We start from the raw sequence: 24333 nt of genomic DNA, 5'->3' as shown, positions 1-24333 counted from the left end.
GATGCCCTGGAGCGCCCAAGGCCCCGCCGGCGGACCCCGCAGCTCCCAGCCCACCGGTCAAGAGTTCCTCCAAGCTCCTAGCCACTGCATGTAGTGGTGCAGGGTGCTGGACCCTCCTCCCTCCCCATTTTGTCAGGGATATTATTAGTAAAAGTCAAGGACAGATCACGGCTTCTGTGAATTTTTATTCATTGCCCGTGACCTGTCCATGACTTTTACAAAAAAGATCCATGACAAAATCATAGCCTTATTTATGAGCTAAGGTTAAATCGTATGTGTTGAGCTAGGGGGTTGAAACTGATGTGTAAATTCAGAGGCAGTGCTAGCCCGTATTCCCCCCCTCACACACACTCAACACATACAGTTGAACCTCAGAGTTACGGACACCTCGGGAATGGAGGTTGTCCGTAACTCTAAAATGTTGGTAACTCTGTGCAAAGCACAGTTCGGGCTCCAACTCCAGCAGCTGATATTCCAGGCCAGGCTTCAGCAGCAGCTGAGCTCACTCCTCAGCGCTGGCAGCTTCCTTGCAGGCAGCTTCTTTCTCTGGATTGGACTGAGTTTGCAAACTTGTCCCCCTCCCGGCAGGGTTTGTGTGTGTATGAAAACAGCGTGTCCACCTCCCAGATGGAGGCAGGGGGGAACAGCGCGTCCCCCTCCTAGGGGTGGTGGTGGTGAAAGCGAAGCAGACCCCAGCTGCCTTGGGCTGGCAGCCCCAGCATCTTCACCACCATAGCTGTAAGTGGCTGCCCAGCACGTGGGGATGGGGGTGGAGTGGGGACAAGCAGCCCAGATATGCCTACCTTTAAGATGCAGTACAGTACAGTATTTGCTTCTTTTTGGTGTGGGAGGGGTGTGTCTCCATTGCTGCCTGATTGATTACTTCCAGTTTCATATGGTGTCCGGTTAACCAGTCAGTCCATAACTCTGGTGTTTGTATATTTGAGCTTCTGCTGTACTAAAAAAAGCTAACAGAGGGCCTCCTTGAGCTGCTCTGGGCACTAAGCAATTGCTTAGTCTGATATGCACAGAGCCTCAAACTTTGACTAGCTGTGGCGGGGAAGGGATAGCTCAGTGGTTTGAACATTGGCCTGCTAAACCCAGGGTTGTGAGCTCAGTCCTTGAGGGGGCCATTTGGGGATTAGTCCTGCTTTGAGTAGGGGGTTGGGTTGGGTTGGACTAGATGACCTCCTGATGATCTATGATTCTATGTCAAAAACATAGACATGTTGGCCCCATGAATGACTCATCTTTCAGAGAAGAAGACATATAACAGTGGGGATGGGGGCATGTGAATTCTCATAATAGTCATTCTGTGCCCAAATAGTGATTTGGGGCAGGATATGCTGTACTCTTCATAGAAAGCAAAGTGGTTGGAACCCAGCTTGAATTGCAAAATTCAGACTCAGCTCTGAGGAACCATGAGCGGCAGTTGCATAATAACAAAATCACAATTTAAAAGGTTATGTGGTTTTTAATTCCTCGGTGTGTGCACTGAAGGCAATAGCACTGGTGCACAGGTGAATCCCAGAGTGGTGTACAGCTGCTATAGTGGTAGGGGTCTACTTGTTTGGACTCGGCACTTGTTGGTTCAGGGCCTGATTATTACCAGGGCCGGCTCTAGGATTTTTGCCGCCCCAAGAGAAAACAATTTTGGCCGCCCTCCCCCCACCCCCGTCTTTTTCTTTCCCCACCCCCAGCCCCGCCTCAACTCCGCCCCTTCCCCAAATCCCCAGCCCTGCCTCCTCCCCCCAGGCTCTCAAGCCTAGGAGGGAGGGAGGGAGAGGGAGAAGCAGCGTGTGCGCCGCGGTCAATCGGGGTCTCCCCCTCCCTCCCAGGCTCTCAAACCCGGGAGGGAGGGGGAGATCCCGAGCGGCCGCGGTGTGCAAAACAGCTGATTCGCGCGCCGCTGCTCCCCTCCCTCCCAGGCTCTCAAACCCGGGAGGGAGGGGGAGATCCCGAGCGGCCGCGGCGCGCGAATCAGCTGTTTCGCGCGCCGCGGCTGCTTGGGATCTCCCCCTCCCTCCCGGGTTTGAGAGCCTGAGAGGGAGGGCGAGAAGCGGCGTGCGAGCGGCAGCAGCGGAGGTGAGTTAGGGCGGCCGGGGCACATTTTTAGGGGCGGCATGGCCCGCGCCAGAATGCCACCCCTAAAAATGTGCTGCCCCAAGCACCAGCTTGTTTTGCTGGTGGCTAGAGCCGGCCCTGATTATTACACAGGGTAAAGTAAAACTGACTATGCACAAAATGTACAAAATAAACAAAGGGAAAAAATTCCAACTTCTTTCAGTTCTTGTAATTATAAGTGATACTTGTAACTATAAGTGGTACAACATTTTCTGACAAATATGTGATATTCAAGTTAACGGTGTCCTATTAAGATGGCTGGTGACATCCTTTTTTTTTTTTTTTTTAAAGACAGACCGTCCTGGTGGCCTGGTGGTCATTCAGTACCACATAACACAAAATACCAATAGATAATGTGGACATCAGTTAAAGTTGTTTGTGGAAATTGAACCTCATTTTAGCTTACAAATTTAGTCCTTTTAAAAATGCAATTGTTATAATTTTAGTGTTTTATTTCTTTGATGGATTAAACATAATAATTCTTATCTACTGTAAGTTATAAACACCATGTTAGATCATTAAAAGGTCATTTTTAAGCACATTTACTTCTGTCTATTTTTTTCCCTCTCAACTACATTAGTCAATTTCACTTTAAGGTTCTCTACTGCACAATGTAGGTTGCAAACACTATAGTGAAATGTTTATATTTTAAAAAATAATATTTTTCCACTGGACTCTTAACATTTCTGAGCACATTTCTCTTGGACTTAGGCTTTGTTGAAGTGCCTTTTCCCCCCACCCCCCAAATACGAGCTTCTCTTCAAGATCAGTCATCTTTAGTTTACGCTCAGTCTGCAAATTGAGGTTGAAAAGTGCATTGTCTGGCCTGATCCTGCAAACATATATACACTTAACTTTACACACATGAGTAGTCTCACTGACTTCAACGGGACTACTCATGCATAAAGTTAAGCCCATGTTCAAGCACTTGCAGGATCACAGCCTATGTGAATAACTGCTTCAGTCTATCCTCCAAGGTCCTAAAAAGCCTTAAGTGATTTTATTTCAATTTAAAATAAAAGCAAAGATGAAAAATGTTATGAGACACTGCTTTTTATGAAGTGGTTGTTACTTTGTCTAGCATGGTTTATATTCTGTATATGACATTATTCATGTAAGTTTTGTGAAGGGAAAATGAGTTATGTTTCAATGTCATAAATAAAATATGATAGGATATTGGGTATTATGGTTTGAAAGAACACTTTTATTGTTCTTTCATCTTCTATCCCCAGGAGTGTGGTTATCTTGCAGCACCCATATCTTTTTACTTTATTGCTTAATAGACAACGCAAACAATAAATGTAGCAGCCTGTGGTTAGGGAGACAGTTACTATAGTAACAGTTGCAAACACCAGTGTCACTACAAATGCAGAAGTACTACTTAGTGTTACAGAGAGGAATGGCTGCAAAAGAAAACACATTTTAGCGGTAATAGGTAAGCTTTATAATTTTTCATTCAATAACAAAAACAGGAAATGTGGTATTACATTCTTTATCGTCATTCAAATCCTCTGCTAAAATATTCAGTAAATAAATCAAAGCCTAACACAAATTTGTATTAAACTGCATTGGTGACAGCCAAAATATGCCCACCTGTCTCCATCCGCTACATTGGCATCTGTAAAATATAAGGGGCTTCACTTCTTGGAAACATTGGGCTAGATCTTCAGTTGGTGTTACTTATCATAGCTCCGATTAAGTCAGCATTGCTATGATATTATGAAGTTCCCTGTTTAGTGTGTCTCACTGATACTCTGGTATCAAGTGTGCTTAATTTATAAGTATAAAAATCGCTTTTCTAACTGAAGTCCATAAACTCAATTTGGGGATTGTAAGTCAAACTAGTTAATTGAGTCATATTTTCCAAGCCTAGAATCATAGAAATGTAGGACCGGAAGGGACCTCAATAGGTCACCTAGTCCAGTCCCCTGCATTGAGGCAGGACTAAGAAGGGAAAATTGTGATCATCTAGTCTGACCTCATGTGTAACACAGGCCATAGAACTTCCCCGATAATTCTTGGACCAGATCTTTTAGAAACACATCCAATCTTGATTTTAAAATGGTCAGTGATGGTGAATCTGCCAGGACCCTTGGTAAATTGTTCCAATGGTTAATTACTCTCACCATTAACATTTTATGCCTTATTTCCAGTCTCAATTTGTCTAGCTTCAACTTCCAGCCATTGAACCATGTTATACCTTTCTCTCGAGATTGAAGAGCACATTATTAAATATTTGTTTCCTATGTAGGTACTTATCGACTGTAATCAAGTCACCTCTAAATAGATTGAGCTCCTGGGTCTATCACTATAAGGCATGTTTTCTAATCCTGTAATCATTCTTGTGGCTCTTTTCTCTTTACCAACATCCTTCTTGAATTGAGGACAGAAGAGCTGGACACAATATTCCAGCAGCGGTCACACCAGTGCCAAATACGGAGGCAAAATAATATCTCTATTCCTACTTGAGATTCTCCTGTTCATGCATCCAAGGATTGCATTAGACCTTTTTGGTCACAATGTCGCACTGGGAGCTCATGTTCAGCTGATTATCCACTACGGCACCCAAATCTTTTTCAGAATCACCATTTCCTAGGATAGAGTCCCCCATCATATAAATATGGCCTGTGTTCTTTGTTCCGAGATGTATACATTTACAATTAGCCCTTTTAAAATGCACATTGTTTGCTTGTGCCCAGCTTACCAGAAGATCTGGATCCCTCTGTATCAGTGACCTGTCCTCCTTATTATATGCCACTCTCCCAAATTGCGTGTCATCTGCAAATCTTATCAGTGACGATTGTATGTTTTCTTCCAGGCCATTAATCAAAAACAATAGCATAGGGCCAAGAACCAATCCCTGTGGAACCCCACAGGGGCTTCTTTTCTTCTTATTCATCATCAATAATAAAGATGCTGCAAGGTAAATTATACCCCAAGTAACATCTGTGAAACCTCACGGTCTTCAAATTCTGCCCTCAGTGACACTTCAGTTGGTTTACATAGGTGTGACTAATTGGCACTAACCAGAAATTAGTGAACAATTCTATTGATGAAACGCAGAAAGGAGTAGAATCCAGCTCATTCGCTTCTAGCTATAATTCTTATCCTACAAACACAAGCATATGTGTAACTTTACTCATGTGGCTAGCGACCGTGAGGCCACATGTATGCATTAAGTTAAGCACGTGTGTAAGCATTTGAAGTACCAGGACTTATGTTAGTCCCACAGAGTTAGCAGAAGTAAAAAGCAATATCAACTTATTTTTGTCACTCATCTAAGAAGATAAGACTCTGAATAGACCCAGGGAGCAGATCTGAAGAGCAGGAATGTTATGTTACATAGTCACTTGTCAGAAGAGAACCCCATTTTTTAACTGCTTGCCCTGCCTAGGAGCACAAGTTGATAATAAGAGCTGGAGATATTTTTATTTACTGACCTTCCTGATAGATTTGCTTTTTCCCAAATATACTAAATTTTTAAAGTAAAAACTGATAAATGGAAGAGGGAGAGAGAGGATCATTACAATATTCCTGGGTAATTTTAGTAACACAAACTACAGGGAAATTATGTAGTTTGTATTCAATGCTTATGCAGAACACTATCTTACTGACTTCAGTAAGAGTTTTGACTTATCAAAAACTAAGTGCTTTAGCAGTTGGCCCTAGAAGCGCAGGATATTATGCTACTCTCACCTACAAACTGCTGAGCGCCTTATAAAATCAGCAACTGTGTACAGGTGTTAAGTTCAGAAGCTCATTTTAGGAGCTATTTAGCTACACACAATGAGAATTTAAGGACATGGTCAATGTCTTACTATGTATTGTATAGGCCTATAATGTATTATTTTACAGGATTCAAAGATGGTAGGCTGCCCCATGCATTTTTTGCCCTTCCTCTTTCTCCCCTACTACCTTTCCCATTGTATCCTGCCCACTCCACTGCCCTTTCCAATACCCTTGTCTCTCCCCTTCCTGCCACTACTGTTCTCTGAAAAGCTCATTGTTAGGTGGTAGCAATGTCATAGCTCCCGTCTTCTTCACCTGCTGTTGCTCTGAACAGCTCATGGTTGGCTATAGCTCTTAAGTGTCCTGCATCATGCAGGACATCCCATTTCTTAGCACTTTTCCTGGCCCCATCTCAACAGGCTACTTGTCGGCACTGATGTTTTTCTTTCTTAATATCGCCCAGCATATACTACCACCAGGGCAGGTCCATGGGTGCTAGTGGTGGTGGGAGAGTTAGTATATCCTGACCACTGGCATTTTACCAGGCTCAGATAACAGGGAGTTAAAAATGCAGTAGCCAGAATATTCTAGTGCTGCTTCTATTGCTGCCAGCATTGGAACTGCACTGTTGGTATTACAGTGCTGTGAGAGAAAACAAAATGCTAAGGTAGACACAGCCACTTCTGTCAGGTGCATGCAGCTACATTAGGAAAACTTGTATGCCTTTTTCTGCAACTGTCCAGGAAAAGACTTAAAGGTTTTCCTATTGTGGTTACCTCATACCAGTGGTGCAGAAGCCCTTCTGATTTGCTTCAATATCTATGGATCAAATTAACACCACTGCAACCTGCACTGGTGCAAACAAACCAGTGCAAGCTGCAACAGTGCAGTGCATACCTACGAAGCATTCTAAGTGCACCATGTCCATGGCATAGCTGTTACTGGAAGGATTACAGGTTTGTAGGTTGTTGCATCTAACCTACAATGGCCAGCACAGTTCCCGGAATCAGGTGCATAATATCTATAATACATAAGTGTATATTTGCCGCAGTTTTGGTTGGTTCCACTTTGAATAGTTCTGCTCTTCACAAAGAACTGCATGTCCGTCCTAAGGGACTGAGATGACACCCTTTTACACCCTCACGCTTGCAAATGTGATGGTGGAAACTTAGTAGCAACTACTGAATTTGCTGCCATAAAGACAGTGGCATGAAGTCTCAGGCAATATTATGCTGAGCACCATCAGCATTGAGTGTCTGTACTCAAGGAGGGAAGTAAGGAGCTTAATTATGTTCATTCATTTATTCTATAATTATTCTAATTATGTTTGAATTTTCTTCTTTTGCTTTGTAGCTAGACTAACAGCTTCTGTCTCTTGTGTTTTTTCCTAGGATCCAGAAATGGGAGTGGTCTGGGCCCAAGTTCTTCTGGGCCCTCCCCGTCCATGTGGCCAGACAAGTTCCCCTGACCCCCTTCCCATATGTCCTGCAGTGGGGGCCCAGTGAGGCTGTATCATTGCTCTGGGATATATCACGGGTGGGTGCTGACCAGAGGATGCTAGAGCATAATGGTGAGATATGTTGATTCACTTGGGGAAGACACAGTGTAGTGTTCCTGTCCAGCCCCTAACTAATGTCCCTTTTGCTATGGTCCCTTTTTTTAGATGCTCTGAGGCTCTGTGCATGGCCTCTGAGTCCACCCCCAAATGACGTAAGTGCCCTGGTAGAAGGTTTATGATGTGGTTGCTGTGCTGGTTAACTAGGGAGTTTTGTCTTTCAGGTGGAGTTTTTATGTAGGTTTTAGAAGTATTCAATACAGCTTATATACATTTTATTTTACAGTAAACTTGTGGGTCTTCAATGCTGCTTTTAGAGTTGGGGTTTTGGGGTAAGGGGCTGGGTAGCGCTGAGACCAGATAAATATTGCCTTGAGTGCTCTTGGGCCTGCATGCAGCTGGTAAGGGGATATCTTGACAAGTGACAGAGCCATGCTCTGGGTAGTCAGAGCTGTCACTGAGGAGTAGGGCCAGAGCATTGTGGAATTGCACTAAGGGACCAATTGCACCATTGCAGACATTATCCCAGCCCTTGTGGTCTACACTGGCACTACAGTGGAGCAGGGAGACACAGAGCTTATCGATGCTCAGAGGAAGAGCTGTACCTGTGATGCTGCGAATACTAGTTCCCATTGGAAGCATTTGTGTGACTGCCAGGTGTATGAAATGCCTGCTAGAAGGTTGTAATGGTAGTGGGAACATCAACATTCTCTAGTGCAAGCAATTCCCTTTTGAGCCATCTCCAACCTGTCCATGTATTACATGCCGAGGGAACAGAGCACAAGTCAGAAGGAGAGGAGAAGACCTGACAGCATAGAGATAGCATGGGCAACATTTCCACACCATTGGCAAGGAGGGACGGATAGGGACGAGCAAGCTCAGGGAAGAAAAGTGGGACAGAGAAGGAAGAGATTATTGAGAAAGAAGGGAGGAAAGAGGGAGACAGGAGGGAAGGGAAAGAGATGAAAAACAATGGGGGAGGGTTAGGATGATCCTTGTTCAGGGAGAATTTCCCACACTGTGGCCTTGGGAGGATGAAAAATATGTTGTTGGTTGATATTGTGATGACATTTTCAGGGAGACTATGACCTCAGAGACACATCATCTTTTCCTTCTCCCCCTCCTCCTATATGTGCTAGACTGCAAAGGTAAGTCAGCCAACCACCTTTCCTGCATATTATTATTTGAAGTAGTGATTACCTTGTAGTGCCCACATGTACAGGAGGGATATCAGAGAAAGCTCAAGGAAGAAGGTCCAGTGCCCCAAAGAGTTTACAGTTGAGGAATAGGTAAGTGAGGAAGGAGCACTTCCTGGAGAAGGGAGATGAATGACATGGGTAAGGAAAGATGTTTACGTGGCTCTTTCATTTGGATACTGCATTCTTAATGTTTATATGAAGGTAACATTTGTACATTTTACTTTTCATTACACATCAGATTTTTAATGCTCAGTTTAATTAGTGGAGGGACACAAATTAAAAACCATGTGATTCAAATATCACCTCACTAGACTGCATTATAGCCAAACTGTAGCAGTAGCAGATACAGACTAACTATATGCTTTACCCATATTGACCAACTCAGAGTGCAATAGCAGTAAACCAGTGCCCAGAACTAAAATATTTACTGAGACTGTGATTGTGCAATATTAACCTGTGCCCCACAATCGTTTGGCCTGATAGCCAGCAACACTTACATGTGTAAGTAGCTTTGCTCATATGAGTAGTCCTACAGAAGCCAAGTAGCCTACATTTTATAGTAATAACATTTTAACCAAGATTTAATGCATGGGCTCTGAGATGCAAACTGCTTAGCAAATATTATCTTGTTGGTGCCCTTTTACTGCTCTTTAATAATGTGACCTGACATTTTTTTCTCACCATTTTAAGGTGTGGTTTTTCTCTGCTTTATTTTTATGTTTAAATACATCAGCAGGACCAGGTCTTGGCTTCTCTTATCTTGCTGGAGCACTGGAGTTGCACAGGGATATCGCAGTAGGCTGGAACCTTAAGTCTTCTCATTCCTCTTCCACTCAATTTAGGGCTCAGAAAGCGGTAACTCAGTTTCAGTATATTGTGATGTCACTATTTCCCTGCAGGTCTTCCGCCCTCCAGCAGAAATAGGGAAGTCAAGACCTTATACCTCTGATGTGGAAAAAATAAGCAGGGAAAAAAATGAGTCAATCTTCATACATCATAAAGACAGTTTAACACCTACCAGTGCCATGTGGACACTTATTCTGGTATAAGAGTGTCCACACGAGGATTTATACCAGTGTAACTATCCTTGTTTAATTATGCCAGTGTAAGTAGTACAATTTTCCTGTGTAGACAAACCCTAAGAGTGTCCACCAGTGGGAAAGCACTGATTTAAATAAATTAATTTAAAAACTGATTTTAGTTAAACCTGACAACGTTTGTGCAGAACCAAGACTGTAAAAACTCTACCCGCTATTTAGTCTGGAGATGCCCCCACTTACATCAGGCCTTTTTGATGCCACCAATTTTTTGATCCTTCAGTTCAAAATTTAAAATATGCAGAATGCAACAAAACCATGCAGATAGCACCACAATCACAGAATCTGCAACCTTTTTTCACGTGTGTGTAATGCTGATCCTCACATGGGTGTCAGCAGTGGGGATCAAACCTGGGAACTCCGGAGCTAAATGCATGAGTTGCTAGTGCATGAGCTAAAATACACCTCTCTATTAGCCGAGGCCAGTGATTCTCAGCCAATTAACCATTGTGAGCCACATATGCCGCTATGTGCACCGCATCCACACAATATATATACTACCTGTATGGCCCTGAGGATGTCACATGGACTGAGCTGTGTGCTGATTGGGCCGTGGGTGGAGAACCACTGGCCAAAGCTGTAGCAGGCTTATGAATCTCCAAGGGGCCTAGCCACCACCAGAGGGGGACAGAGTACCACTTCCAGCAAACAGGAGTTACATGTGCAATTATTTCATCTGCATTGTTAAGGCAGTACAGCATTTTAAGAGAATCTTGCTGTACATATTTCAGAAAGACACCACCTCCCTCATACAAATAGTCCCTGCAGCTTGAGAGCAATAGCTACATCTGGGCAGGGAGAACACACACTGTGGTGTTACAATGGTTTTAATAAGGGTTTGCTAGTATTGTAGCAGATGCTACTGACCACAAAATGGGGGATTCCACATATAACTTTTAAAATGATTTTTCCTACCTCAAACTAATCAGCGGCATTAGGTTCAATAAGGCATCTTAAACATATCACAGGCTTTTTACAATAGCAAAAATATTTTTTAACTCTCCTTTGACTAAAAAAATCAATGGAAGGAATTTTGTTTGACCAACCCACTGCCATCAGAAAATATCCCTGTCTTTCAGAAACCAAGTAGGATAATTACCAGCTTGGCAACAGGGAACTACAGGCAGCAGTGCTAATCGCCAAGTAGACACCTTAGTCCTGCAGCTGCTTGGCTCTACCACATTTAAAGGGCCAGCCCCCAGAAAGGCACTTTGGGGAAGAGTTCCTACAGCAGGGCAGACCTACATTTGGGAGTAAGAAATTGTTGACAAAGACATTGCCTTGCTGGTGGGTCTCTCCCCACTGTATTACAAGCGTATATTGGGAAATTATGTCTGTGACTAGAAGTTATAGTGAAAACTATTTTGCAGTGTTACCTCTAACAAACACCAATTTCTCTCTCATATTTATACATATGTACTCATACATACAAACACAGCGTGTATGTGTATTTGCTAGATAGAATGCTGTATACTGTAGTTAGCTGTGCCACACTCAACACTTCTAGGTTCTTACACTATACCTATCATTGTAGTATCTGAGAGCCTATGTACACACACTAGTTTCTATAGATAAATAGACTGAGGCAATGCTATACAAGGACTTGTGATTTTTATACATATCATATCACATTACAGTAATATAAGCACAGGAGAGAGTTTAAGTGCTTCATAATACCATCTGCAGGATTTCTCAGCCATTACATATTGTAAGCAGAGCTGGTAGTGCCACCTATTGATAAGGTTGTCTGACACTGCCCATTATAAAACCTTCTTTTCACTTACAGCTTTAACTCTTTGAGTGGATTTTTTCCATGCTTCAGACTAATTTAATTTATTTATTTATTTTTAATTTTTGTTTGTTTCCAAGAATAAAAGACTAGGAAAAACACATTGTTTTGCCCATGTTAAACAAATTCTTATAACTGAGACACTCCTGTGCCCCCATGCTCTAAAGCAGGGATTAGGAATTTGGCGAGGGATTCACCCTGGTGTCAGATGTGTGCCTTATGCCATCCCTAGGCAAATCCTCCCAAATATGTCAAGTTATAAGCCCCTGGAAAAATCTCAGTTCACACATGCTCCATAGAGACTTTATTACTGGTCGATAGCTAAATTCCCTGACAATTCCATCTGCACTGAGCATGCTACATGCTGGAGCTGCAGTGGTTGAACAAGACTTTCTCTGCGCTTGCTGCTCTAGGAGTGTCAGGCCTAATAGCTGAGAACAGGGAAACTCTCCTGTGATTTCAGTGTTCCCCCTGCTGGTTCACAGGCAGTGTGGAGGAGTAGGACTGAAATGAAGAGAGGACAAGAGCTGGACCTGGGGCTGAGATGGGATGGAAAGAGTAGACTAAAACAAGGAATTGGTGGTGGGGGCAGGGCTGGCTCCAGCTTTTTTGCCGCCCCATGCGGCGAAGCAGGAAAAAGAAAAAAAAAAGGTAAAGCTGCAATTGGTGGCACTTCAGCAGCAGCTCTACTGCCCCACTTCATTCTTCGGTGGCAATTTGGCGGCGGGTCCTTCCCTCCGAGAGGGACTGAAGGACTCGCCGCCGAAGACCTGGACGTGCTGCCTTCCTTTCCATTGGCCGCCCCAAGCACCTGCTTCATTCGCTGGTGCCTGGAGCCAGCCCTGGGTCGGGGGTGGGGGGGGGGGTGATACTGGGACTGGCTAGGCAAGGAGACTGACTGGGAGCTAGGAGTGGGAGGAGACTGAGATCATATGAGGAGCCCGGGATATGGGGAAATTGGGACTGGCTAGGCAAGGAGACGTGGAGCCAGTGTTGGGGAAGACTGAGATTGGACAAAAAGCCAGGTGGGGATTAGAACAAGTTGCTTAAGTAGGAAACTGCGAGACAGGGCTGGGGAAAGATTGGGACTGGATGGGGAGTCTGGGGGATTGGAGAGTGGGACAAGGAGCGTGGGGAGTAGAGACTCGGACGAGGAATTGAGAGACAGGGAGAGAAAGGACCAGCAAAAGGGATTAGGTTTGGGAGGCACAGGCACAGAAGGATCTATGCCCACTAGTTAATACTGCCCTGCAGAAACTGAAATGGAACCCAAGATCTTGGAGTCCCACCATTCCTCTGTTGGCAGCAAATATCTGTGATATCCACTGGAAAAGCACGCATCTCATCCTCTTCTAGTGCTGCTTCACACAGAGGGTGACAACCTCCTATTAGTATCAGTTGTTCCCTTAGCTCAAGTGACAGAGGTCTGTGCTGTGGCTCTAAAGGTTGCAACCCTGCTTATGAGCCATGAAGAGGTCAATATGAAGCCACAGCATGGCAGTGTTGTTTTTTCAGTTTGCTTTTTTTAAAAGCTAGGAAATTACACACAAAAAACTACATTAAAAAACATAAGGTTGCAAAGTCAAAACACTCAAAAATTAGGAAAAGGCCAGAATTAAGGTCGCCTGTGCAATGTTAATTCAGTCCCTTTGTGCATATGCATTATAGTAGTCTTAATTACATAAACACATACTGTTTTTCCACTTGAGACCTTAGGGTTGAGTTTTTACAGCTAAAATTATTGTCAATGGGAGATGCATGTTGAACATATAAAAGACAGTTACCTTTTCTGTAACTGGTGTTCTTTGAGATGTCTTGCTCCTGCCTATTCCACAATAGGTGTGTGCGCTCGCCACGTGCACTGGTGCCGGAAGTTTTTCCCCTAGCAGTACCCATAGGGGAGTGCCCCTAGCAACCCCTGGAGTGCGGTCTCCGTGGTGCGGTATAAGGGGTGCTGCATGCGCCCCCCACCTTCAGTTTCTTCTTGCCAGACAACTCCGACAGAGGGGAAGGGGGGTGGGATGTGGAATAGACATGAGCAACACATCTCGAACACCAGTTACGGAAAAGGTAACTGTCTTTTCTTCTTCGAGTGATTGCTCATGTGTATTCCACAATAGGTGATTCCAAGCGATATCTGTTGGAGGCGGGTAGGAGTTCCCAAATTCTTGGGACGGAGCACAGGCCTACCAAACCCGGCGTTGTCCCTGGTCTGGGAGGTGAACCTGTGAACTGAAGACCATGTGGCAACCCTGCAAATGTCCTGAATGGGGACATGGGCTAAAAAGTCAGCCAACAAGGCTTGCGCCCTAGTGAGTGTGCCCTCACAATTGATGGCTGGGGGATTCCCGCCAGGTCATAACAGGTACGGATGCACGAGGTGATCCAGTTGGAGAGCCGCTGAGTGGAGATCAGCTGACTCATCATGCATTCGACCAAGGCAATGAACAGCTGCAAAGACTTCCTGAATGGCTTAGTCCACTCCAGGTAAAAATCCAGAGCCCGTCTCACATCCAGCGAGTGGAGGCGGCGCTCCTCACTGGATGCCTGGGGCATGGGGCAGAGGACCAGCAGGAAAATGTCTTGACCCATGTGGTAGGCGGAGACCACCTTCGGGAGGAACGAAGGGTGTGGGCAGAGCTGGACCTTATGGAACACCGTATATGGGGGCTCGGAGGTCAGGGCCCTGAGTTCTGAGACCCACCTAGCCAATGTGATCGCTACCAGGAAGGCTACCTTCCATGAGAGTTGCGACCAGGAGCACGTAGCTAGCAGCTCAAATGGGGGACCCGTCAGCTGGGCCAGCACCAAGTTCAGGTCCCACTGCGGGACCGGTGGCCTAATGTACGGGAAGAGACGATCCAATCCCTTAAGGAATTGGCCAGTCATGGCATGGGAGAATACCATGTGCCCCTGCACCGGCAGGTAGAAGGCCGAAATGGCTGCCAAGTGCACCTTGACAGATGAGGGCACCAAGCCCTGGGCTCTAAGGTGAAAGAGGTAGTCCAAAATGAGCTGGATTGGTGCAGCCACGGGGGAGACGCCACACTCAGCCGCCGTGAGGTGGAGTGCTGCTAGGTTGGGGTGGAGGAAGTGGCCCTGGGAGATCAGGTCCAGGTGGGACGGTAACGAACATGGTGGGGCAACCGCTGGGCTCGTGAAGGTCCCGTACCAATGCTGCCTTGGCCATGCCGGGGCAATCAGGAGGATTGTCCGTCTTTATCTTTTCCAGGACCTTGCCGATGAGTGGGAACCGGGGGGAGGCATAGAGCAACTGGCCTGACGAGGATAGGAGGAAGGCATCAGGGATAGCCCAGCCCATCCCCATCCCAGCCCCCCTGGATCAGAACCGGGGACAGCGACAGTTTCTTCGAGTTGCAAACAGGTCCACCTGGGGAGTTCCCCACTCTTGGAAAAGTCTGTGCACCATCTATGGGTGAAGAGATCACTCGTGCTGAGAGGAAAAGTCCCTGCTCAAGTGATCCGCCCGTGAATTCTGGGCACACAGTAGGTGGTAGGCCTTAGGCAAATGTCGTGAGCTATACAGAAGTCTCACAGCTGGGGGGTTCCAGGCAGAGGGCAGATGATTGGGCACCACCTTGCCTCTTGATGTAAAACATCGAGGCCGTGTTGTTCGTGAAAACCCTGACCACACGGCCCTCCAGGTGCGAGCGGAAGGCCACGCACACCAGCCAGACTACCCTGAGCTCCTTGACGTTTATGTGGAGGGCCAGGTCCTGTGCTGACCACAGCCCTTGAGTCTGAATGTCTCCCACATGGGCTCCCCACCCCAGGTCCGACGTGTCAGACACCAGTTCCATTGATGGTGGCCTGCCTCTGAACGGGACCCCGCAGAGCATGTTCCCTGCGGGGGGACCACCATCGAAGGGAGGCGATCACCGGTTCGGGCACAGTGAGGTCCTTGTCCATCTTGTCTCTGGCCTGGGAGAACACGAGGCTAACCAGAGGGGCCTCATCCTGAGTCTGGCGTGACGAACCACATATGTGCACGCCAACATGTGACCCAAGAGCTGGAGAGACACTCTGGCTGTTGTCACTGGAAACCTCATGACTGTGTAGATGAGCCCTTTTAGGGTCTCAAACTTGTCCGGTGGGAGGGAGGTTCTGGCCGATGTGGCGTCCAGGACTGCCCCAATAAACTCTGTGCGTTGAACTAGGACTAATGTGGACTTGGTGTCATTTACCAACAGGCCCAGAGTGGCGCACGTGGACAAAGGAGCGCCACTTGATCCTGTACCTGCGAACAGGAGCTGCCCTTGACCAGCCAGGCATCCAGATAGGGGAAAATCTGGACCCCACGGTGCCTGAAGTAGGCCACCTCCACAGACATACACTTTGTAAATACCCTGCAGGCAGTTGACAGGCAAAATGGGAGGACCGTAAATTGGTAGTGTTCCTGTCCAACTGTGTAATGGAGGAAGCATCTGTGCCCCTCGAATATATGGATGTGGAAGTACGCGTCCTGCAGATTGAGGGTAGCGTACCAGTCCCCGGGATCCAGGGAGGGAATGATGGAAACCATGCGGAACTTGAGCTTCACCATGTACTGGTTCAGGCCTCACAGCTCCAGGATGGGCCGAGCCCCCCTTTGGCCTTCGGGTAAGGAAACAGAGGGAGTAGTACCCCTTGCGTTTGAACTCCGCTGGCACCACTTCCACCGCTCCTAGGCCCAGGAGCTGCCCCACCTCCTGCTTGAGCAGGGCCTCGTGAGAGGCGTCTCCCAGGAGGAATGGGGGCGGAGGGTGGTTGGGCGGGGTAGAGGTAAACTGGAGGGTGTAGCCCCAGGAGATGGTGCTGAGGACCCATTGGTCCGAGGTCAGCCACGACCACTCAGACAGAAAAGCACACAACCAGTTGGAGAAGGGAAGCTTTATTGAGGGTGGATCCCTGATGTGAACTGGTAGGTCGATCCCGGGCATACAGTCAAAACTGCCGTTTCCCTGCCTGTTTGCCCTTGAAGGACCCAGGCTGGGGGGCAGGCCAAGAATGCCTCTGCAGGCGTTTCTTATAGTCCCACGACTTTTTATAAGGGGGCTCATATTTAGAGTGGGTGGCCTTGGCAGGAGCCTGCTGCGGCTTAAAATTAGGTCTAGCCGGAGCTGGAACATAGAGGCCAAGAGTCTTAAGCATCGTGCAGGAGTCTTTCAGACCATGCAGTTTTATGTCCGTCTGTTCTGCAAACAGAGCTTTGCCATCAAACGGGAGGTCCTGCAAGGAAGTCTGTGCCTCACTAGACAGCCCAGACAGCAAGAGCCACGACGCCCTTCTCATGGGCACCACGGAGGCCATGGACCGTGTGGCCATGTCCGCCGCATCCGACACTGCCTGCAGGGTTTCCCTGGCAGCCGCTGTACCCTCCTCCACCAGAGCTTTGAACTCCTTCCTGTCATGTTCCTGGAGGGAGTCCTCGAACTTGGGCAGAGAGTCCCACAGACTGAACTCATACCGGCCCAGAAGAGCCTGATGGTTCGCCACCTGTAACTGGAAGCTCGAGGATGAATACATTTTTCTGCCAAAGGAATTCAGCCTCCTTGAATCTTTATTTTTCGGAGTGGGGGCTAGTTGGCCCTGACTCAACCACCAGGGAGTTAGGGGCAGGATGGTTGTATAAATATTCATGCCCCTTGGCGGGCACAAAATACTTGTGTTCCACTCTCTTAGAGTTGGGGGGCAATGAGGCCGGGGTTTGCCACAAGGCATTTGAAATTTTTGCCACCCCTGCCAGGTACCGAGGTGGACAGGACGTTAAACAGGGAGTGCGAGGGCTCCTCCACCTTCTCTGCCTGAAGGTTGAGGTTTGACACCACCCTTTTCAATAGTTCCTGGTGGGCTTTAGAGTCCTTCTGCGGGATGGAGGGAGGAGGGGCCCCAATCACCTCATCCAGGGAGGGGAAGGAGGCAGGTACAGTACTTTGCGTGTCCATTGGCACCAGAGGATTCACCACCTGTTCTCTCTCCGGGTATGGCACAGAAGATGCACGTCCCACCAACTCCTTTCTCGGAGGCTGGGAGAGGGAGACGGATGGCCGTTCCAAGGCTCCAGCCACCGAGCGAGCCCCCACCAGGGGCTGCGTCGGGGGCCACAGTGCCCACTGGAACCACTGTGCCAGCCACAGGGCCCAGTACCACTGCACCTGCTGTGGCACCGGCGGAGCAGGCTGTTCGGCCTGGCTGGCCTGACCCATCAATGGACGACTATGAAGGGAGGCTGGGCTGACATACGACCTGCCGCTGTCCCTGGGAAGGAGCGGCATTGCTGGGAGCGGTGCTAACCACACGACCGTGATCTCAACGTGGAGGAACGGTACCGCTGGTAGCGGCTCCTCCACAATCGGCTCCAGAGGGCGGATCCGCGACGGTGAGGCACCGACGATCGATGCCCGGGAGCAGTGCTGTGGCAAGGTCCTGGAGCGAGACAACGAACGGGAACTGCGTCAACATTCCATCGCAACTGGCTACAATAGCTCCTCTGAGATGAGGACCTTTGGCATTGTCTGCCTCAGTCCCATGGGTGTCCGCTCCTCGAGGCAGAACGGTGCCTGCAGTCTCTGTCCGTCGGAACCCAGCCAGACAACCTGGTGGGGGTCGACGGCAACCTGCATGAACTACGCACGGGATGGTCGCTGAGTGGCGAATGGTGTCAGGAACATTCCCTTGACAGTGACCGGTACCGAGGCAGGAGCAACTGCGGAGATCCCAGTGGCGGGTTGCCCCTAGACCATGGGCCCAACATTGGCGGTGCTCCTGGTACCGGCATGGAGATAACGTCCTGGTCCGCTTGCAAGGCCTCTGGTGTGGAGGGCATCCAGACATCTGAGGAAGCCTGCTCCGCATGGGTCGGGCTACTCCACTCGACCTGAGTCGGAGGCCTAGAGGCCGATGGGGACCAAGGACTGCCCAACATGGATCTAGCCCAGGGGTAGATAACCTATGGCACATGTGCCGAAGGCGGCACGTGAGCTGATTTTCAGTGGCACTCACACTGCCCGGGTCCTGGCTACCGGTCTGGGAGGCTCTGCATTTTAATTTAGTTTTAAATGAAGCTTCTTAAACATTTTAAAAACCTTATTTACTTTACATACAACACTAGTTTAGTTATATATTATAGACTTATAGAAAGAGACCTTCTAAAAATGTTAAAATGTATTACTGGCACGGGAAACCTTAAAAGTAGAGTGAATAAATGAAGACTCGGCACACCACTTCTGAAAGGTTGCCGATCCCTGGTGTAGCCTCTCCCCCGGTCTTGCTCCGGTGCCGCGGCGGAGGAGGCCTCTTCTTAGCCTTCTTGGCATGTCCCGCAGACAGGGAGCGGTGCCGACTGGTAGATGGCGCTAGGGGGTCACTGCGCATCGATACCGCGGTACCTGGTATCAACTCAGAGCGGTGTGCCGAAGTCAGGGTCAATGCTGACTCCATCAGGATGGCCTGGAGCCTAATGTCTCTCTCTCTCGGTCCGAGGCTTGAACGACTTACAAATCTTGCAGCGATCGCTGAGATGAGTTTCACCCAAACAGCGTAAACAGTCAGTGTGCGGATCATTCACTGGCATCGCTCACCTACAAGTGTCGCACAACTTAAACCTGGGCATGGGGCATACCCCGGCATGGGCGCACTAACTAAACTAAACTACTAACTGCAGGTCACATACACTAAACGAACAAAAGGTCTGGGGACAAGCTACAGCAAAGCTGGAGCAGAGCAGTTCCGAAACACCTTCACTGGCGGCAAGAAGAAACTGAGGGTGGGGGGAGCGTGCAGCAGCCCTTATACCGCGCCATAGAGGCGCTACTCAAAGGGTTGCTGGGGTGCTCCCCTAGGGGTACTGCTAGGGGAAGAACTTCCGACACCGGTGCATGTGGTGAGCATGCACATCTATTGTAGAATACATATGAGCAGTCACTCAAAGGAAAAAGTGCTATTTACATATATTTCTTTGACGCTAGAAGTCTCAAATTAGGCATCCAAAATTACTTTGATTTCTCTGTGCTTCCCTTCCACATCTGTAGAATGGGGATAGTGCCCTATAACCAGGGTGTTGTGAAAATAAAGTTTGTGAAGCATTCAGCTACAATAGTGATGAGACCCATACAAAAGCCCATGAAGAAATTAATAATTCTGTATTCAGAGAAGTGTTTTAATAGTGTGCTGTAAATAAGGAGTGGGATCATATACGTTGGACAAGGATAAAACAAAATACTGAATAAGCTGCTTATGCAGTGTGAGCGCTGTTCAGTCTGTGCCCTGAATTCTGGCATTTCCTAACTTTTGAGTGCTTGGCTTTGCAACCTTAGTTAGTAATTTTATATACACCATGTGCATTCAGCTTAAATCTTCCAGCTTCTTGGACATATACATGAATATAAAGTAATGCTAATAATTTTGAGATTAAAAGAGGGCATGCATGAAGGCTAGATTATTGTAGTTGTATTGGATATTAAAAGAGGATTTTAATAACATTCAACTCCTTTTGCAGAATGACATGGGAACCAAATTTACAAAGTACCTCAAAAACAGCTGACTTTGAACTCTACAGACATGAGGAAAATCAGGCTGAGAAGGTCGGTTGTGTGCCCAGGAAAGTAGATTCTGGGGATATTCCAGTTCTTTGTTCAATATGTCAACAAACAATATACCCACATCAACTTTTTTATCATAAAAAAGAGCACAAAGCCCTAGCTCTACTGGGTTATCATCGTCCATGGATTGAAACGGACACCAACAAACTTTTACTTCAGAGACAGCAATTAATTTCAAGACTGATCAAGTTTTCTAAATACACTGAAAGAGACAAACAGAAGATCGATTGTTCGTTAGAGCTACTTAAGAATAAATCAAAGGGCACCTCATATTTTGGTGTTGATAATATTGTTGACAGTTCTGGATACCTCAAGAAAGTAAGCAATTCTCTAATAAAAGCATTAGCAATTTGCCAAGACAAAAATTCAACATGGCGAGCAGATATGGAAGATACATTCATTGTGCTAGATAATTATGGAAATAGGTCAGATACGTGTTTTTTGGGCTTATTCGATGGATATCATGGTGTGTTTGCTGCTGAGACAGTTTCAGCAGAGTTTCCACTTTTATTTCTTGACCAACTGTCTCAGACTGATTCCTCTTACAAAGTGAGTGGAAATGAGGAACAGATCCTAGATTCTTTTGTCACAGTAATCAAGGGACATTACAGGGATCAGGAGAAGGTTTTCTCTGGTAAAACAGACAGTGATAAGAAAACCAAGCCAAACACTTATGAATGGATTCACAAAGCATATGCGAAGTCCTTTTGGAGAATGGACAGACTTCTACGACTTGGAAGGAATGAGGTTTCCAAAGTTCGCTGGAGTAGCTGTACAGCTGTTACCTGTTTAGTGGAAAGGATCAGTAATGAAAAGGAAAAGAGCATCAAGGAACAAGAGAAGACAATGCTGCTTGAAAACACTACTACTAATTCAGCAAATCCATCCGAAAGCAGTACTGGGATACTGCATATTGCTAACATTGGTATGTAAGTTATTGACTTACGGAATGGTTGTTTTTTGGGGCTGGGGGAGTTGGGCATTTTTTTGGTGCTCTCCCTCCTCCCCCAATTACAATGGGGAAAAAAAATCTAAGCCAAGTTTAGTGGTAAGAGGTTTTAGTTGACATTCTGGAGGGTACAAGATGAAACCATGTGCAATGGATGCTAATGTCAGACAATAAGTATCAAGCTTATTCTATAAGACAGTTCATCCATATATCTGATAGTATGTTTGACTTACAGCTGTAAATTAAGCGAACATTTAGAGTCACTGGTATAATTACAAGACTTTGAGGGATGCAGGAAAAGTGACCAGCATAAAAAGGTGGAAGAAACAGTTAAGGAAGGAAAACTGAAGGTTTAGTGTGGGATATGGCACAAAAGTCAGAAGTCTTCCCTTTCTCCAAGTCTCATTCATTTTAACTTTGGTAAAAACTTAAGCCAAACGTGGGTCAAACTTAAGAAGAGACATATATGCAATGTCTACACTAGGGAATTTTACCCCCCTCAAACCGCAACAAAACACTGGCATTAGTAGCAGCTCAGGTGCCTGGGCGTAGATAAGGATCTGACTGCTTCTGCTGTTTATAGTACTGTGTCAAAGGCAACAGAGTAATCTCTTTTATTCTGTTGTTACATGGGGAGGAGAGCTAGTGCTACTCTTGAAATGTAATGTTCAAGGGTAATTTATGGAGATTCTTTTCCCCTTTGGGAGTATTTTAGGTGGAAACTCTGCTCAGATCTGATTCTGTTTTCAATAGACTCCTGCTTTTACCTGGTTATAGCTGCAATAGCCACAATTAAGGACAATGACAATAGGGAATATTACCAATAAATTCTCACCACGCTGTCCAGTTCAGATGCACAGTGGTAGCCCTACTCTAGACAAGGTACTGTTAGCTTTCACTAATTATCTCTGTTCATTAAATCTCCCTGGGGAATTTTTGGGGTAAAATTCATTAGTGTACACAAGGTCCTTGTGGGATTTGAAGCAAAGTATTCAATTGCTTTGCAGATGTGTCACAGGTCTCAAAACAGAACAAAAGTAGGATCATTCCCAAATTCTACAGCTGAGTAGAAAGACCCAGAAACAAAAAAGTGTCTTTTGGCATGGAAATAATCTCTGATCATTAAATTTTGAGACTTTGTAGTACTAGTGCCTTATGATTAACAACATCTAAAGACATCACTCTCCATTGCACGAAACAAATATCTGACAATGGCCGGTTAGACAAGCTTGTACAATTATTAGGAGCATTTTAAGTGCTCCTATCCCACTAGTACTTGGAAACCAGCTGTGAGACTATGAATTGCACTTAATCTGGGAGAAATGGAAACTCCATTCAAACCAATTTGTTTGGGTCATTGGTTACTGTTAGCCCGGAAAATGTTGGAACCCATTTGTCACTTCATGTAGTAAGGGAAAGCCTGTATAGTTCAATGGGACGGTAACATGGTCCAAATGCAGCAAGTTTGGGATGATTCCTCAGCCCCCTCATATCTAAAATGCTCTGCCCTATGCCCCAATCCCAACCTAAGCTTTACCTTAGGCTCTATTAATCACATGGTCCAGGTCAAACATAGGTAATGAAGTAGGGCTTGGAGTCATTTTGAGATACTTTGTTTTGTTTTTTTTTAAATCCTTTTGAAAAGATTGGCCCAAACACAATCCATCATTTGATATTTTATTCAATTATATTGAATAAAAATGAAGTCTAACTACCCAATGAACGATTTGTTTTAAATGAATTATATTCATACACCATTAAGATGAAGCTTGATTCCCCCTGCCCTTCCCCTCTCCCCCATGCCAAGGGAGAGCTGGTGCATCATCTTACAAGTGCTAGGGTCAATTTTAGAGTAGCAGACAAGAAAATGTGGTAGTTTTCAGTTTAACCTTAAGAGACAATACAGTTGGGTCATAAAACCACCATGTAATAATTCTCAGAAGCAACCCTTTTCTGCAATAAAGATAGAGAGAGAGAGATTGTCAGTCTGGTCTGTGAGATTAGCAAAAATCATTCTAGAACTCACTCAGTCTCACTCAATTTTAGTATAATGTAGCATCTCTGCATTATACTATGATCTGCCACTAGAAGCTTCTTATACTTGTGTCCCCATAAGTATGGTTCAGTCTAATGGTATAGACACCCAACAAGCTGTAACTAGATAAACACCTCCCAGCCTCACTTATCCTAACTTCTGGGTCTTCCTAGGCTGCAGCAGGAAAGGTGAAAAAACTCAACCTGCCAGGGCCAATCTAGCAGCAAGGGGAAAATACCTTCTGAGGCCCAGAAACCTGTTCCTACTCTATCTCAAAACAAGAGGGAAGGAACCATTGCTGCCATATGCAGTATGCCATTCCAGGCAGGGGAAAGAACTGAAGACCCACCGCCCTCTGGCTGTGCCACACAGTCAGTGGTCTTCTACTGCATTCTTCAATTCAGGAAATCCACTATGGAGTCCCTCTCCGTAAAACCCACTAAGAGGTGAAACGCCATTCTTAGAAGGACCCAAGCATTTTCTTTCCCCTGCTGGCTCAGACAAAGGTTCTCCACCTCAGGCTGCAGAGGACTTTTAATCCTCAGAATAGATTAATGCTATTGTCAAATTAGTTGATATAGCATGGAATTAGTCAATTTAATGGCCTTTCATATGAGGTTACAACAGCTCATCATGCAACTTCAGAAAAAATTTAAGACTACCTTATTCCTGAGAACCCGTTATAGCTGACATGTCCTAATTTGCGCTTTGTTACCATGTGCACCTTGTATTGAGACTTAAGCATTTTCCATTTCAAAGATCATACCAGCATAAGTCTTTTGGATCTTGCAAAAGCACGTACTTTTTAAATAAGCAATTCATTGTAATTGAGGAGCTACTTTGTCTACAGCATGGTGACAGGAAAACTAAGCAGAATATTTTAATGTAAGTGGCAATACATAATATACATAATCAGTTATAGCTATCCCATGGCTTAGATTACAACCACCACTGCAGTATCTGATCATGGTATAAATTACAAATGAAAACCAAGTCGCAAAAAATTAATGTATGGTTCTCTTCTTTACAAGAGACACAAGTACTAATATTTAGACCCTAGATTAGTGAAAGACTACAGACTACACTGTGAAAGACTAACTAAAAAGCACATTCTGACTGGAACCAGGAGAAATGCTAAACTGTTTATTTTCTTTCCTGTACATTCACTTTCTTTCTGGAACTATACGAGATTTAAAAAATGTATACATTTTAAATAGCTACTTAAGAAAGGTGCTTAAGCCTTTAGGCCAACACTA

The 24333-nt window shown here is 45.9% G+C and overlaps 1 protein-coding gene across 3 annotated transcripts in view; it reads left to right on the top strand.

Annotated features, from left to right (window-relative positions):
* The first annotated feature begins 601 nt into the window (after nucleotides 1–601).
* PP2D1 (protein phosphatase 2C like domain containing 1) overlaps nucleotides 602–24333 on the top strand; it is a 25865-nt gene continuing 2133 nt past the window's right edge. Inside the window, exons 1-4 of one of the 3 annotated variants that reach the window (XM_008170590.4) lie at nucleotides 602–738; nucleotides 7245–7423; nucleotides 8486–8556; nucleotides 19991–21018. In XM_008170590.4, coding sequence (XP_008168812.2) covers nucleotides 7421–7423; nucleotides 8486–8556; nucleotides 19991–21018 — 1102 coding nt within the window. In that variant the 5' untranslated portion in view covers nucleotides 602–738; nucleotides 7245–7420. Of the gene's footprint in view, nucleotides 739–3465; nucleotides 3560–7244; nucleotides 7424–8485; nucleotides 8557–19990; nucleotides 21019–24333 lie in introns of those variants that run through there. The other 2 variants (XM_005297054.5, XM_065583466.1) reach the window with 2 other exon arrangements.

Source organism: Chrysemys picta, chromosome 2 (assembly GCF_011386835.1).
Source record: "Chrysemys picta bellii isolate R12L10 chromosome 2, ASM1138683v2, whole genome shotgun sequence".
Taxonomy (NCBI): domain Eukaryota; kingdom Metazoa; phylum Chordata; order Testudines; family Emydidae; genus Chrysemys; species Chrysemys picta.
Note: the sequence above shows the minus strand (reverse complement) of the source record. Positions and strands in the feature narration are given on the sequence as shown.